The sequence below is a fragment of the Larimichthys crocea genome, chromosome VIII (assembly GCF_000972845.2).
Source record: "Larimichthys crocea isolate SSNF chromosome VIII, L_crocea_2.0, whole genome shotgun sequence".
NCBI lineage: Eukaryota > Metazoa > Chordata > Actinopteri > Sciaenidae > Larimichthys > Larimichthys crocea.
In genome coordinates, this window is record NC_040018.1 from 31,100,131 (window position 1) to 31,116,998 (window position 16,868).

A 16,868-nucleotide genomic window follows, 5' to 3' on the forward strand; every position below is an offset into this window, starting at 1 on the left:
GTCGGTTTGACACGTGAATCACTTTGTATTTCCACTTTGTGAACAGGTTGTAATGTAACACAATAAATGAAACCTTCCACGACTTCCTCTGAGCGCCTTCTAGCATCATGGAGCCAGTGGTCCAAATACAGATACATTACATTATTCTAAATGCAGTTTATGTGGAGTGGGATCACAACAGGTGTCGCTGTTGACGAGATGTTTGATGACCACTCACGGGTTTCTCGTCCTTGACGTCCGGCTCTTTCTGTTTGGTTTCCTTCTCTGAGTCTCTGACCAGCTGTTTGAGGAAGCCGCCGGGCAGAGCTGACAGAGGCGGCGGAGGGACGGCGGCGGCCACCGGCGTTTTCTCCTCCTTTATCTGTGGTTTCATCGATTGGTGATAACAGCAAGTCATTATATGATGTGGACAGAGCGAACATGCACATCCACGCCACGTTACACCAGGTCAAAATGTTACTCAAGCTTTTTATTCATGCAGGTTTGGAGATATTTAAATTTTCTGCCTCCCCACAACGAGGTGAAAAGATGAAAATGCAAAATAAAATAAAGTTTTTGTCATTATACCTGATCCTAATACTCCAGTCCTCCATCTTCTATTAATTTAATTAAATTTAATTTAAGCACTGATTCACGTTAGAGAAAGACTTTCACTAATACTGACCAATGAGTTTTTATTTAAGCCTCACCACACACTGCACCACCATCCACCCACACCTCCTGCAGAAGTTGGTAGGATTATACTAAAAAAGTGGAGGACTCAGTGGCTGGTGTGGTGGAGACCAAAGCCGGAGCAAAAAGTCGTGGGTCATGGGCTTCATGAAGTGACCCTGAAACACCCGACCACTTCCCTACGCCTCGAGCATGATAAATAAAAATCAAAGTTCTTCCTACACTAGAGGGAAGATAGCAAATATGGTGATTTGGTATTTTAAAATGGTTCATGAGGACGAGCTTTACTTGGTTTGGCCTCGATAACAGGCCGAGCGTCTGGAAGCCGGACAGGTCGCCCTCAGATTTTAATCAATGATTGTTATCGTCCACAAGTCAGACATCTCACCTCGCGTCTTCTTCAACTTTAATCTCCTGAACTTTTCAGTATAATTCTCAGTTTTATGAGGAAACATGAGTCAGCGGTTATGACGAGCATCATCGGGGGAAGAAGACGTGCCAAACAGAGAGAGGTGGCCAGAGGCCTGACATTTAACTAATAGGTATCACCTGCTGACACAATAGGGAATATCTTAAAGGTCAGTACGGGACAGCTGTTCCTGAACTGAACTTGCTGAGTAATTCTAACACTTTTGGTTGTATGAATACAGACGTAATGGATGTGTTGTTTCTGCATCGACCAGTTCATCAACCAGCATCGTTTTCCTCTTCACACGGTGCAGAAACGTTTCGTCCTGCAGACAGATTTAGACCAGAGTGCTCGAAAGTGCTTTCATCGCTCAGCGAGCTGGATGACTAACAGCGGCTTTCTAAACATACCTGGAAGCTCTGCAGTGATTTGTTTCAGGATTTCATTAAAATACATTTGAGAGGTTCAGAGTCCCCGAGTGATTTAAAACAGCCGAGGAACATTCGGACTCAAAGTGAAACTATGATCCAACTTTGGAACAAAGAACCTGGTTCAGAGGTTCTGTCGCCGTGTTCACTGTTAGACTGGACACTGCCGGTTCAGAGGTTCTGTCGCTGTGTTCACTGTTAGACTGGACACTGCTGGTTCAGAGGTTCTGTTTGGTCACTAGTTTTTTTTAGTTTTTTTTACAGGAAATACATATAAATGAGGAAGTACACAGCACTTCTCTTCCGGTTTCATTGGACTTTAAGTATCAACACAAACATCGGTGACGGCATGCAGCTTTAAAAAGCTCAGCCTCGTAAACTAAACATGCAGGATGACTAACACACCAATCAGAGCAGCAGGCGGACTTCACAGTGACACGTTAGGATGATTCAGGGTTAGAACAGAGGGTCCACGCACCATGTAATCAATCAACACACACACACACACAGTCAACATTAGATGTTCAGTTCAGGCATCATGCAGAAAACTCTGCACCTCCCTTCTGCTCCCACAGTTTTAAGCGTGAAGACAGTGCCATGGTTTCACAGAGGTGGGTGGTGGTTGGGTTGGGTGGAGGAGTATCAGGGGGTTCAGGGGTGTGCAGGAGGGGTCACACGGAGGTCAGCCAGGTGTGATGTCAGAGTGGCGGTGGTGTGTGCGCGCAGAGAAAGACAACAACCTGACAACAACAACAACAACAACAAGAGAGACAAAGTGACAGATCGAAGAGACAACCTGAACACGACGCGTCACAGTGACACATTCTCCGTCACTGAAGTGTCGTTACTCTTCACGAAACGTCCTCGGCGTTCTGTCAGAGTGACGGCTCTGTCAGTCACGTGATGTGTTTTTTTATTTCATGTCATCGATCAGTTCGCTCTTTAAGTCTGTTCGTCCTTTTTTAGACAAATGACTCATCAATATTTTAACAGTGGGTGACAGAGTGCTGCTGCCACGGACAGAAAAACAGAACGTCACGTTTATAATTACAACATACAAACTGACGTTATAACACAAATACATAATCTAATACATGTGTATGTTATAATGTGTCATTACAATATAAATTATCACAGTATAACGTTAAACTTTTCATGATATAACAAGAAAAGTGTTTTTCTTCATGACGTGTGACGTAATGTGTCTAATAATAATAATAATAATTACAAAGTTTCATGTTACTACGAAATACAAACTTCATTTTCACGTTATAACAAAATAAATAAATATCGTCACAACAAGAAAAGTTTCGTGTTATAATGTAAAGTGTGTACGTCACAATAACATGAAAATATAACAAAAAAAAGTTTATATATAGTTATATTTACAGTATATATGTTGCGTATACGTGACGACTTGACACTGTTTCATCTTTTTCTGTCGTGGCAGCAACACGCTGATGTACAAATACCTGTTTTGTGTCTTTCAGCTCATTGTTTTGGTTTCATGGTCCGTAACTAAAAGTGAAATCACACAGATATTTTTCTCAGGAGTTGGTGGAGACCAAACCAGAGCCAAAACAGAGTGAATGTTGGACTCTAACACGACAAATAAACTTTACATTATAATGTCCAGTACAAAACATCCATCCGTTAGCTCAGGAGCAACGATACGATCTTTTCTTTGAATACACAAAAAAACGCCTTTGTCTCATTTTAAATGGAAGTCAATTTAAAGTCAATCTGCCTCGTTAACTTCCATTAAATCACAATTGAAAATGTATTTTTACATCAATATAACACCAAACGATTCATAACAAGATAAATATTGTGTGGTTATGTTGGCTTTTACTTTAATTCAAACTTACTTTAATTCTATTTTTTCTGTTTTATCGTGTGAAGTTTGAAAAGTAGGTCACACACTTTGCTCTCATGTTTCCATCGAGTATTTTCAGCTTTCTCTTCTAATCATAGGACGAGCGCTCGATTTTAGGATTTGCGGATTTCATATTGGTGGCACCTCGTGCCCGGTGAGCTGCACTCGATCTGGGTCACACGGGACCAAACGTCGGCCTGCACGGCTCCACATTAGGAGGCCGGTCGTGTCGCTGGTCCCTGTAAACAACTCGGCGGTTAGCGCTGAACAGGACGAGGCGCTCTGCCAATCAGGACTCGACCTGACAAACACCAGCAGAGAAAAACTTTTTCTGACTTTAAAAACTGAATCCAGACAGATTTATATTTAAATTCCACGATTCAAATGACACATAAACCTAAAAAAAAAGGAGAAATTTCCTCCTAATGAGCCACCAGAGACAAAAACAGGAAACCAAACCAACGTTCCAGCGAGAGCTGCAATGTCAGATCACACTTTGGTTACTGCAGGCCTCCGTCAGGCCTCCGTCAGGCCTCTCAGAGCCAAATCATCCATAAATCCATAAACCATAAACAGACACACATCACACACGGTGGCATACCTTTAAAAAAACAGCTGAAAAACAGGTAAAATATCCAGGTGGTTAAATCCTGTAGAGTCTCGCTGTCACACAAACACCACCACAGACCCACACCGGGCAGACTGAGAGGGGGGATGGAGTCAGAAATAGAGTGACACACGGGGTGATAAGCAACACAGCGGGGCTGACGGACTATAAATACCAGCAGGCTGAAGGGGGGAGGACGGGGCTGAGACCCGGTTTGGAGAACCGCCTGAACCCAGATCAACAGAAAAACCCAACAAGTTCACGAGAGAAGAACTCGACGATCTGAAACTTTGACTTTATTCTGTATTTATTGCCCTTAAAGGTGTGTGTGTGTGTGTGTGTGTGTGTGTGAGGGGTGAAGGAGGTGGAGGTGGGGGGTGTTAATGGACGCCGGCTGTTGCGACAGGCGACACGAGTGCACATGTGCAGATCTGCATCGCATCAGCTGTCCGGTTTGATTGACAGCTCCAGCTGACAGGGAGGGAGGAGGAAAGGAAGGAGGTGAAGAGGAGGAGGTGGAGCCTGGTGGTGTCTGTGAGGACAGGAGACGATCAGCAGACCTCCTGGAGACACGTTCACATACGGATAACGCTTAAAGAGACAGCGAGCCGCTACGTGCTCTGCCATAAACTAACAGACTTTATATACACGTATGTTGATGCTACGGGCAAAGCTATGATCAGATCTTAGAGAGCTCAGAGTAGTCTCAGAATGCAGGGTGGTTCCTCGTGGTTCCTCGTGGTTCCTCGTGGTTCCCCGTGGAGCCTTCATCTCTCAGAGCTCCTCTCCTGTGGAGTCTGAAGGCAAAGCTCTCGATCTTTCAGACCAAATACTCACCTATTATTCTGGAATTATGGCAGTATTAGTTGTTTGTCTTTGACTAGATGCCACCACATCTCAACACTGTGGTGTCCAGGGTCACAGAGACCTGTTGCTGCCTTCATAGACATAATAGATAGCTTGTTGTTGACGGTCCAATCTGCGTAAACAGACATCTGTGTCTCCAGACTAGAACATGCTGACAATAACACCTCCATGGGTAAAGACATTCTCTGTGACTCATTCTGGGCGTGTAGTATTTGTGGTGTTATCTTGGGGTTTAAAGTCGATCCACCAGGATGAGTTGGGCAGAATGTGAGACCGACTCAGGCACTTCTGATGAACTTTGAGAGTGTCTCTAATTCTCCTTGGGTTAAGCGTCAATAAATAATACAGCATCAGACATCAGAGGCTCCTGAACACTTTCTGAACTCCTGACCTCGCCATTGAACTTCTCCACATCATCTCTGGTCATGAACTCTGGGTAGTGATTGGAAGAATGAGATCGCGGATACAAGAATGTCTGAAATAGGTTTTCTCTGCCGGGTATCCGGGCTCCGCCTTAACCCCAAATTCCACCAGGTGCAGGATGCAACATGCTCGGTTCGTCCCGGAAGCAAATCTCCGCTCGGCTCCACGTCGAGGTTGTTCTATTTTTGACAGACGCCGCGAGCAGCTCGAGCTGACAGGAAGTTTTTGGTTTCAAGAAAAAGCTTAGAGAATCGGTTCGATTTTCAAAATAAAAATACCCCTGACTGTTGTAAAAACAGCGAAACAAAATAACTATGTAGCATATTTACACATGTAGAAGCACATAATCCGCGGACACGCGACACGGAGGCGATATGTGTCTGCAAGTAAACAAAGTCTGACGGGCTAAACGCTTCTGAAACGCTCCCAGCGGGGTTTGAAGTTGTGTGGATGATCGACCAAAACAGCATCGCGCTCGGTGGGGTTTCTAAGTCAACTGGAGGGAGGTGGGAGTAGACCGCTGAGGTGGTTGAACATCTCCTGGGCGCCTTTCTTTGAAGGTGTGGAGACTCAGAACCTGCTGGAAGGATTACGTAGCCCACCTGGCCTAGAACGCCTCGGGATCCTCCGGCAGGAGCTGGAACCTGCTGCCACGCGACCCGACCCAGATAAGAGGAAGAAAATGGATGGATGGACATTTGATTAAACCGTTGTTAAATGTGACTAAATCATCAGGACACGAGGCAACACGGAAAAAGAATTTTTATTCATGAACTGTTTTTACAAGCAGTCCAACACGCAACTTCCTACCTGTCTCGAAAAAACAACAAAACAAAAAAAAAAATCATTGAAATAAAATAAATTTAATAATAATCATTGAATAATATTATCAATTATATATCAGTATTATCATAACCTCATTGGAAATAATAACCCAAAGCCAGTAGTATCTGTGTTTGTCTGTCTGTGGCGTATGAAAACAAAACGGGTGTAAACCGGAGGAGTTTCTACAGCGAGCGCTCGGCTGAGGGCTCGACGTGGAGGAGAGACGGAGCGACAGAAGGAGAAGAAGAAGTAGAAGAAGCTCCCCTCGCACGCAATAAATATGAAAGAGCAAAGAGTCCTGTATTCAAACAAAAATAATCATCTGGAACTCGCAGGTACAATATCTAAAGTCTTTATGTGCAAGATTTGAGCTGAAGTCTTCACCACAAACAATTATACTCACATCGAAACCCCCCGAACAATTTGTTTTCTACATTAAATCTTTTAAATAAACCTAGAGCATTTTGTCATTTCATATACACATATATTTATATATACTTTGAACTTTTTTTTTTCCTATATGCCATCCTTTTTTTTTGTTTTGTTTTTGTTTTTTTTAAATGTGTCGAGCGTGTCTGAGCGGAGAATCTGTGAGGAGTAAAAAATAAAAATAAAAGCGATAGAGAGAAATGAAGCGTCGCGTGTCCGCGTTAGCACGCGTGGTGCGACTGTACGGTCGCGTGTAACACGCGGTAACGCGGACACGCGACACCTGGGTAGAACGCGTGTCACGTGCTAACGCGGACAGCGTGAACGCTGGATTAAATGCGTGTCTGCGCATTTTAGACAGTCGCGTCCCCGCATGCCAACGCGGACACGCAACGTGAACACGCAACTTGCGTGAGCCGGATCGGATGTGTGTGTGTATGTTTGAATCGAGAGTCTCCATGGCAACCTGGTGGCAAAAAACAAAAAACGTTTGGTCACAGTTATCGAACCCTCCAAACTTTACTCTCTCCTTGTGTGTCTGTGTGTGTGTGTGTGTGTTTTATTTTGGCGGTCCGCGGTGAGAAGGGTCAGAAAAGTAAAAAAAAAAAAAAGGAGGCTTCCCATTGGTTCCCACTCAATCAGCAACAGTTATTTGGCACATTTAACAACTATTAAGTAACACATCGGGCTTAAAAAGGTGCAACAACAGAAATTTCAATGAAAACAATAAAAACCATTTTGGTTTACAAAAATAAAAGACACCTTGAGAGGTGACAAAATTTCTCTATAAGACGATATCATCTCCCCCTGACTGGTTAAAGGCTACAAAGAAAAAACAAAACAAAGAAATCACGATGCACCCCGGCCCGCCCGTCACCCCGCCCGCCCGAATCAACCCTTTTCCTACCGCAGGTCACATGACAGCTCTGGAAATGCATGGACATCATCACAGACGAGGACACTTTGTACTGCATGAAAAATAAAAAAACAAACAAACCCTGAAATTAACGAATGGATCCAACAATCGATCGCGTCCTCACGCTTTATTTTTTTTAACACTACGATTGTGCGCGTTCCTGCCCTTCGCTTGAATCGACGACGTAAACCGAAAAAGCCCCGTTTGTTTAAAAAAAAAAAAAAACCTCATCTGAACTGTCACCGAAATATAAAAATCATGAAGTTGGAGGGAAACTCCACCCTCAAACACTTTTACAGCAACATTCTGTTGATGGTAAACTCACGATGACGGAGTGACGTAACACGCAGGTCGTTGTGGCGGCAGTCCTGCCTCAAAGCGTGGAAAAACTTTAAGCCTTAATATAATGTGAACAGGTGAGTTGTATATAAATTCACCCTCAGTACAGTTGTCATGAACGGGGAAATTAGCTACAGAGACCAAAACTGTTTTTTGTACCAGGCTGTAAACATGTTTATTTCTGCTGTGAAGTTGGACATTTGGACATGGGGACTTATGGAGACTGACTCACTGCTGGAGCCAGCCTCAAGTGGACGTTTGAGGAACGGCAGTTTGTTTTTTTTGGCACGTGATCTCGAGCTTTTAATGCACCAAATCTTTCAGATTGATTAAAAACATTTGCAGCCGCGCTCAACGTAACGCTGAATTTCGAATACGCAATAACCGCAACGCCGTGCAAAGAGAAGCGGCTGTAAACCAGTGGATACATGATTTTTTTTTTTTCATGAGCTGGCTTTAAAATTTGATAAATCTGATCCACATTCAGAAAGTCCAGAAGAATCGGACGATTAAATCTGTTCATCCGTGTTCACGTTAGCGGAGGGCTAATCCAAGAGGCTACAGCCTGCCCAAAGGCATTCTGGGAAATGCAGGCGACATCAACGACGTCAAAGATGAGGCAAAAAAACAAACAAAACAAAAACAAAAACATTTTCACCGCGTGGAAAAAAGCCGGACACATCAGAGACGACGTGAACGTTTCCATGGCGATTCTGTTTGTCGTATTCTGGGGCGGAGTTTCACGTTAATTAGCTTCGGCTCCTCGCGCGAACAACAGCGTGAACCCGCGATTGATCGCGAGCAAGCGGGACGATGAAAACATTTCCGGACAAAAGCTGCGAGACGACGACGACGACGACGTGTACGAGAACGAACGAGCGAGCGAACGCGACAGTTTGGCCCTTTGAACGAGTCCTCGCCTCCGCGTGCTCAAAGCGACACAGTCCAGCTGAGGTAACGCAGCGCCACGAGTGATTGGAAGCCGCCAGACTTCCTGCCTGACCCCACCCACCACCACCCACCAGCACCCAGCAGCACCCAGCAGGAAAATAAGCCTCCACCTTCGTCCTCGTCTTCTTCTTGGAGTCAGGACAGTCACGATGACGGACACGTTAAACACTGCACAGAGATCTTATTTACACTCAGTCACTCCCTCCACCCGTCTGCAACTGTAGCCTTCATACACAATAGTTACACCGTTGTCCTTGGTTACAGATCCCCATAGCAACTGGCTGCTGCTTGTCAGCCAATGGAGTCCCAGTCTCTATGGCGACTGGCTCTGTGAGAGCCAATCAGAAGAGAGTCTCTGGTTCCCGTTACTTCCTTGTTTTTTCCTGCACTGGAATGATCAAACACCTCCACCCCTCCACCTCCACCCTGTGTATCCGGGGAAAAAAGGGTGGGGGCGAGTCTGCCACCGAGCAGGTCCTCCCGGTGCCTCAGGTGACTCCGGTAAATATTGGCGTTGGCACTTTAACGGAGGGGATGAGAGGAAGCGTCCGGCCTCGCGCCTCAGAGACGAGTCCAACGTGGCCGCCGCGTGGAGAGGACGGAGCTTCAGACGGAGCGAGGTGGAGGTGGTGGAGGACAGAGAGAGAGAAGAAGAAGAGGAGACAGAGAGAGAGACAGGAAGAAGAAGAAGAAGAGGAGCCGTCCTCGTCACGTTCATGCGGAGCTTCTTCACATGCTGAGTCCGCACGAACGTCTCGCCGCGGCGTCGTCCTCTCGCTGAAAACTGGCAAGAAGGTCCCATCATGGCGGACAACAAAAAACTAAACGCGCTTATGATTGGTCGTCGTGTCGTGTGTGTGTGTGTGTGTGTGTGTGTGTGTTGTAAGAGGCTGGTGGTCCGTACACACACTGCGAGGCGTCGTGGGAAAAAGTCCTGATGAGGACGAGGTGGGATGCAGTGTGTGTGTGTGTGTGTGTGTACATATATACTGTATACGTGTGTGTGTGTGTGTGTGTGTGTGAAATGTGTGTGTATTCACAGGCCGTTGCTATTGCGGTGTGTGAGGGGAGGTTTGGACAGCTCCACCACGCCGGCCCGGCCTTTGCCGATGACTTTGGGGGCGCGGCGCAGCAGCTTCTGGGCTTCTGTGAACGCCTCCGTCAGCTCCTTCTTCCACTGCACGAACTCCGGGTCGCTCTGCGCGCAAACACACACACACACACACACACACACACACACACACACACACACACACACAGGAGAGAAGAAGAGGAAATGAAAGCGTCTCCGTGTCTTTGTGTTGGACGGGATTCAGGCGGCGGCGGCGCTCTTACCTCGCACTGCAGCACAAACTGCTTCCCTCCTTTGATGCGCAGCAGGATGCACTTCTTGTCTTTAATCTGCGTCTCCTCCACCGTCACGATCTGCTCCATCGTCAGCAGGTTTTGCTGTGGAGAGAGTCGACCAATCAGCAACGGGCAAAGAGGAAGCGCAGCGGGGCGTTACGGGCAACTACGACCTCGACGTGCACGACTACGGAGCTGCGGAGGAGACGCCGTGACGGAGGTCGATGTTTTGATGTTTCATCAAATTTAAGGTGGATAATTAAAAATCTTTTAAAGTCTGAACGCTCCTCAGACTTTCTTTAAATAAACGCCTCAGCCCGCCGTCCTCGTGTAGATCAGACTGACAGAAAGGCTTCAGGTCTCTGAGCGTCCGCTCGTGGTCGTGATGCTGCGTGGTCACGAGGGGAGCGCTTCTTTCGTCAGTCAGGCTTCTTTGAAAGAACCAAACTCCACCGGGCACGTCTCCGTCATGTCGTCACTTCAGACTCCATCAGGAGCGTTTCAGACATTTTAAATATGGAAATATGAAACGTGGATATAAACATAGTCTGCACAGGGGGTTTTATTTTGAAAATCCACCAGCTTCTCTCGGAACATGTTACGTGTGCCCGGTGGAGTTCAACCTCCTGCACCTGAACGCCTCTCGGGGCGGCGGCTGTGACGCGTTCGTGGACTCGATCACGTCCGTTTGTGACGGCTCGTTTATGAGCGTATACCGACTTCCTGTCAGAGCCAGAAACACCTCGAGAATCTGGTGGATTTTCAAAATAAAACACAGAACGACTTCCTCGTGGTCACAGAGTCGAGCCCCGCGGGTTTCTGGGTAACTGCAGCAGCTTGTAAAGACTGAAGCGACACTACGGAGAGTGAAGCAGGGAGGACGTCTATGTCTCTAAACAAGGACGCTGAGGACACAGCAGGGGGGACCTGGACCTGGACCAGGACCTAGACCTGGACATGGACCTGGTGTCAACACTCACCCCGTCTCTCTGCTTTTTAAAGTGTTTGAGCCACTTCTCCTTCAGGGTGGAGTCAGACAGACAGACAGTTCATACACAGACAGACGTGATCATGTGATGTGTGTGTGTGTGTGTGTGTGTGTGTGTGTGTGTGTGTGTGCTGACTCACCCGTGTGTCGCCCTCCCCCCTCCACTCGACCCGGTTGGGGAACAGGTAGAAGTATCTGCGCTGCCACTGTGTGAGGAACGGGTTCCCCAGCTTCAGCATGTATCCGTGCATGATGCAGTCCTTCCCGAGGGCGTAGTCTGCACGGACACACAAACGGACGTTACACCTCAGGTGGACGGTCACATGTCCGTGTCACGTGACCTCGTCGTATACTTACCCTCCTCGTGGCCCAGCTGCTTGTTCTTGGCCCTCTTACGGGCCTCGTTCTTGTCCGTGTCCGAGTTGACCGCCTCGTAGACCGTCTCCGCGACTTCCTGCTGCCAGCGCTCCGAGATGACCAGAGGGAAGTTCTTGTACAGCTCCTGGTCGCTGTCCAGCAACTAGAGGACGGACAGACGGGAGGGGAGAGAGGCGGGACGGTTTAGACACATTAAAGCGTCGTCACACCTCGACATGATCGTGTTTCTAAAGAGTTCAAGAGCATTTTCTGTCCGTGAACGTGTCACCGGTTAACACGGTCACTCATCAAACCGAAACACCGCTGAGAAGAAAAGACTGAATGTTTCCTGGTGGTCACGTGACTTTCTCTCTTTCACTTGTTGGACTCTGATGTTTCATGGTCTGCAGACGTGTCAGGAGGCCCCGAGTGTTCCTCAGTGATCGTCTCACCTCGGTGGACTCGCAGCAGGGACGCTGTCGGGGGACTCCACGCCGTCACATGACGACGCTGCGTTTATTAAGTTATTACTCCGGTGTCAGCGAGCGGCGGTGTCAGGGGGACGTGAACAAACGCTTTGAGTCTTTCATTTCTCGGCGCTCGAGCGTCGAGGGATGAATAACCGTTACTGCAGCCGCATTAATGTTAATGAAGGAGCGAGCTAATGCTCCCGGAGACGCAACAGAAACAAACAGAGAGCTTCAGATATGATTCTTCATCTGGAACTAAACCAACAAGATAATTCAGAGATACAAATGCTCAAACTGAGCCGGACTGATGTTCACGTCTGTCTGTAGCGATGTACCGGTTCTGTTTCCGTTTCGGGTTTCCATTAGGAAAAGTTCTGTTTAGTGCCAACACAGACACGGCATTGACTAACCGAGAACGTTTCTGTGTTCGTGTCACATGTCATGTGACGTCACGGCAGGTTAACGCGCCCACATCGAGCACCTGGTACCAAACACGAGCCGAGCCGAGCCGTGCAAACCCATCACACGTGCAGACAGGGGTGCGTTACCTTGATGCCCTTGGTGTCCTCCTCGTCAAAGGAGCCGATGTCGAAGGCGTCTGCAGCGTTCACCTCCCCTCTGGGAGGAATTAAAGGAGGAGAGTACTGCAGAGACAGAGAGAGAGACGGTGACAAACAACAAGTGGAGGCGTAACCATAGCAACTGTACCGGACCATGACGTCTCATCAGAGCCGCTGATAATCAATAACGTTAATCTTTAATACAGATTTATATATTTATATCAGAGTCATAATTATTCTAACGATCTGCTCATCATCTTTAAACAATGAATTATATTTAACTTTATTAATCGTGCTTCATGTTTAACTCACAGTTTGTTAATTAAACAGATTTTTAATTATTCGTTATTCTTCATTATTTTTCCTGCTTTGTTTGTTTTAAAGTCACAATATGAGGACATAAAATGAGGACAGTCTTGTCCTCTGTCGTCCGTCCAAACATCTTGTCGATCATCTCGTGGTCAAACTTATTTATCATCTGTGACCTAACGACTTCTTTAAACATTTGTCAAGCTTTGTTTCTGGCAGAGACAGCTGAAGACAGACGGACTGAGACGGACTGAGACGGGGACATGCATGGACTTCTGTTAAAGATCAACCCGACGCTGCAGCTCCGTCCTGAACACGGCGTTTCTGTTTGAACACGTTTCTTCAGCAAACATTTAAAGAACATTTAAAGAACATTTAAAAGTTCAATATTTGATTATTTGATCAGTTCAGGCGTGTCTCTGCTTCTCTTCATTAACAGTTAAAGTCAGTCGATGGTCGTTGTCATGACGACGACCTGTCGCTCCGAGTCACTTTGTTTTACATTTCCATCTTCGTACACGAGACGACCACGACGAGTACGACGCGGAAACACGAGGAGGTGAAGAACTGAGACACCGACTGAAGATGAAGCCAGTGTCAGTTTGAGGAGATAAATAAAGTTTCTCTGGGTTTAAACTGATGAACGTTTAATAAAGTGACAGCTCAGGCTCCTCGTGGAGTTAAGGAGATAAAACATCTTTAAATTTAAAGTGACAAAAGATTCAATGACGACTACAAACAAGAGAAACCATTTCTGCAAAGTCATGTTTCACACGGAAAAACAAAAAAATTTATAGAATTAATAATTTGAATAAACTTAAATAGGCTTTTATTCTGAAATCATAAAACTTTAATAACTCACTAATATTGACATGATGACATCAGAGGTGTGACATCACATCAAAAGATGCTGACTCACCTTCTGCAGGTAAACCTGCTGCCAGTCGATGCCTTTGAAGAACTGATGCTCCTTCACCTCCGGAGCTCTGAGAGAGAGAGACAGAGAGAGAGAGAGAGACAGACAGAGAGAGACAGAGAGAGAGGAGAGGTCACGCATGTTGTCTGACTGTCGGACAGCAGGTGGCAGTGTGTGCCACGTTACACACACACACACACACACACACACACACACACACACAGGTTTCATCATCATTAGTCGTGAACTTCTATCAGGATCGGTTCATGTTGCGTCTTCAGACTAACACCAATCACGTCTCCACCCTTCATGAGGACAGCTGGCACAACACGTCTGACGTGATACAGGACGGAGGTTAGTGTGTGTGTGTGTGTGTGTGTGTGTGTGTGTGTGTGTGTGTGTGTGTGTGTCGTACCCTCGGCCCTGACAGCCGAGCCTCTTGGAGACGTCTCTCTGCAGCAAACCCTCCAACAGATCTTTGAGCTCCGCGGTGAACGAGTCGGGCAGCTCCACGTTCTGAGAGAGGAGGAGAGACATGGACACGTCATGTGCAGGTAAATATGTAGAAATATACACAAACGCACTAAACTACAGTTCCCATGATGCTTTTAGGAGAGGAAACAGGAAGTGTAGTGTCGCCACGCGAGGTCACGGTCCCCGAGAACACGCGAAGAAACGTTACGTACGTGACGGAGTCAACAAAACTACTCGGTCAGGTTCAGTAATAGATTACTTTGGTCAGGTTCAGTAATAGATTACTCTCAGATCACGGTGTTGGTCCACGTAGTGAGGAGGTCGGAGTATGTGTCTTTATATTTCTTCACATGTTGCCGTGGAAACGCCGTCAGCTCCGTTCATAAACTCCGGACTGTTTCTTTAATTAACGGCTCGTTATGTTTCGCTGGATGTGTCGGACTAATCAGTAAAAAATCTTGTTTATGATCGCAGACCTGTAAATAACCCGTGGACATTATATATGATCATAATTATATAACTAACTATAACTATGGACAAAGAAATGCTGTGAACTTAAAGTCAATTCAAATTAAATCTTTGGTTTCGTGTTTTATTCTCCTGGTTCGTGACAAAAAGGTTTTTATTCGTTAACATTTGAACAAACGAGCTGCGTTCAAAGTGACTTCAGTTCACTGAAGAAGCAGATTTTGGTTCATTCCTGAAGAATATTAAAGTTTTTAAATCACACTGACTCTAAAGTTACGTCATAGCGCCTAACTTCCTGCTGTTTGGGGAACGCCTCCACCTCGCGGCGTGGAAACCTCAGCGCTGACGGAGACGGGTCTGCTCCGGCCCCGCTCACATCCATCTCTTCCTGTCTGCTCCATCGTGTTTATGTAACGACCATCCATCATGTTTAATAAACACAAAGAAATGTAGAGACGTATTTTTAGCCCAGTCCTCCTCTCACACACTCTCACACACTCACACACACACGCGAGGATTACGAGGATGAACTAGATTAAGTGGCTGGATTAAAATCCGATTACGAGGATGAACTAGATTAAGTGGCTGGATTAAAATCCTAATCTGGATTTATTACGATATGAAGGATCATACTTTGTGTGTGTGTAAACTCGTCGCCTCGCGGAGCTCGGCCTGGACGTGAGGAGCGAGAAGGAGTGGGCGACGGCAGATGTGTCACCGGGCGAGCTCAAAGGACGCCATTCATCGAGTGTTTGAATCTGACCCGTGACATCACACAGACGAGCGCTGACTGAATATGCTGAGGCCACGTCGGGTGGAGCTCTGACTTCCACATTCAGCACACAGAAACGTGTCGGAGTCTGAGGCTGCTGGTGACGGTGACGCTGACGTTTGCTTCTAATCGGGAAATTTCAGAAATCTGGTTATTAGATTATCGACTATCGACCAATCAGAGCAGCTCCAAACATCTTTAGAAAAACAAAGACAGACGCTGAAACAAGTTTCAAACTCCAGCTCCGTGAAGAAACGATCGACACCTCATGTTACGGAGAGTTTGAGTCAAGCGCAGCACGGGTGGGTGTCAAAGATGGAGGAGAGGGTTACGTTAACGCAACATGAAAACGTTAAACATGATAACGTCACAATCAGAGAAACAGACACGACACATGTTGGACCTCAAACCTCGACGTGAACCTGAGCTGGTTTAAATCCTTTGGACCTCCACCCAGACGTAGCAGGAGGGTGGAGGTGTACTGCCGAGGGCTCGTTCAGGTGTTGTTGCTCGCGTGAGTGTGCGTCAGTTCACACGGTGCAGTGTGTGTGCGTTTGGTCTTACTGTAAGGTAAACACGGGCTGATCCCGTGTTCAGGTTATGTAAAGAGACGCTGCCCATGTGCTGCACGCCGTGTTTACACAGAGGCCTCAAACCAACGCATCCGCCAGTGGACGTGTCTTACCATGGTGAGCGTCATGCGGTCGATCTCGTGTTTGTCTTTGGTCTTGTGCTGTCTGAAGGGACTGTGCCTGAAAGAGAGAGAGACAGAGGTTAGAGTCACGGAGACTAAGTCCAGGTTTCAGACAGTCTGCGGGGACGTCACGGAGACTACGTCCAGGTTTTAGACAGTCTGCGGGACTACGTCCAGGTTTTAGACAGTCTGCGGGGACGTCACGGAGACTACGTCCAGGTTTTAGACAGTCTGCGGGACTACGTCCAGGTTTTAGACAGTCTGCGGGGACGTCACGGAGACTACGTCCAGGTTTTAGAAGTCCCCAGTATGCGGGGGACGTCAGCAGAGACTACGGTCCAGGTTTTCAGACATTCTGGCGGGGACGTCACGGAGACTACGTCCAGGTTTAGTCAGTCCTGTTGGGGAACGTCACGGAGAACACGTTCCAAGGTTTTTTAGACAGTCTGCGGGACGTCACGGAGACTCGACGTCCAAGTTGTTTGTAGACAGTTGCGGGGGGACGTCACGGAGACTACGTCCCAGGTTTTTAGACAGTCCTGCGCGGGACGTCGACAGAGAGACGCGTCCAGGTTTTTAGACAGTCCTGTGGGGACGTCACGAGGAGACTACGTCCAGGGTTTTAGACAGTCTTGCGGGGACGTCCCCAGAGACTATCCAGGTTTAGACAGTCTGTGGGGACGTCCACGGAGACTACGTCCGGTTTAGACAGTCTGGGGGACGTCACGAGACCGACTACGTCCAGGGTTTTTAGACAGATCCTGTGGGAAC

General features: G+C 47.0%; 2 protein-coding genes across 5 annotated transcripts in view; both read right to left on the reverse strand.

Moving 5' to 3' along the window:
• The window catches only part of myo18b (myosin XVIIIB), a 30,662-nt gene extending 26,538 nt beyond the window's left edge, over positions 1-4,124 (reverse strand). For 2 of the 3 annotated variants that reach the window (XM_027281784.1, XM_027281783.1), the window contains exons 1-3: positions 3,987-4,124; positions 2,070-2,249; positions 218-361 (exon numbers count right to left, since the gene is read on the reverse strand). In XM_027281784.1, the coding sequence (XP_027137585.1) occupies positions 218-361; positions 2,070-2,108 (183 nt within the window). In that variant the 5' untranslated portion in view covers positions 2,109-2,249; positions 3,987-4,124. The remainder of the gene's footprint in view (positions 1-217; positions 362-2,069; positions 2,250-3,986) is intronic. The other variant, XM_027281785.1, reaches the window with a different exon arrangement.
• A 1,903-nt stretch (positions 4,125-6,027) lies between these two features.
• The window catches only part of grk3 (G protein-coupled receptor kinase 3), a 70,012-nt gene continuing 59,171 nt past the window's right edge, over positions 6,028-16,868 (reverse strand). For both annotated transcript variants that reach the window (XM_027281176.1, XM_027281177.1), the window contains exons 14-21: positions 16,089-16,155; positions 14,105-14,205; positions 13,693-13,759; positions 12,453-12,548; positions 11,435-11,597; positions 11,218-11,354; positions 10,078-10,191; positions 6,028-9,940 (exon numbers count right to left, since the gene is read on the reverse strand). In XM_027281176.1, the coding sequence (XP_027136977.1) occupies positions 9,779-9,940; positions 10,078-10,191; positions 11,218-11,354; positions 11,435-11,597; positions 12,453-12,548; positions 13,693-13,759; positions 14,105-14,205; positions 16,089-16,155 (907 nt within the window). In that variant the 3' untranslated portion in view covers positions 6,028-9,778. The remainder of the gene's footprint in view (positions 9,941-10,077; positions 10,192-11,217; positions 11,355-11,434; positions 11,598-12,452; positions 12,549-13,692; positions 13,760-14,104; positions 14,206-16,088; positions 16,156-16,868) is intronic.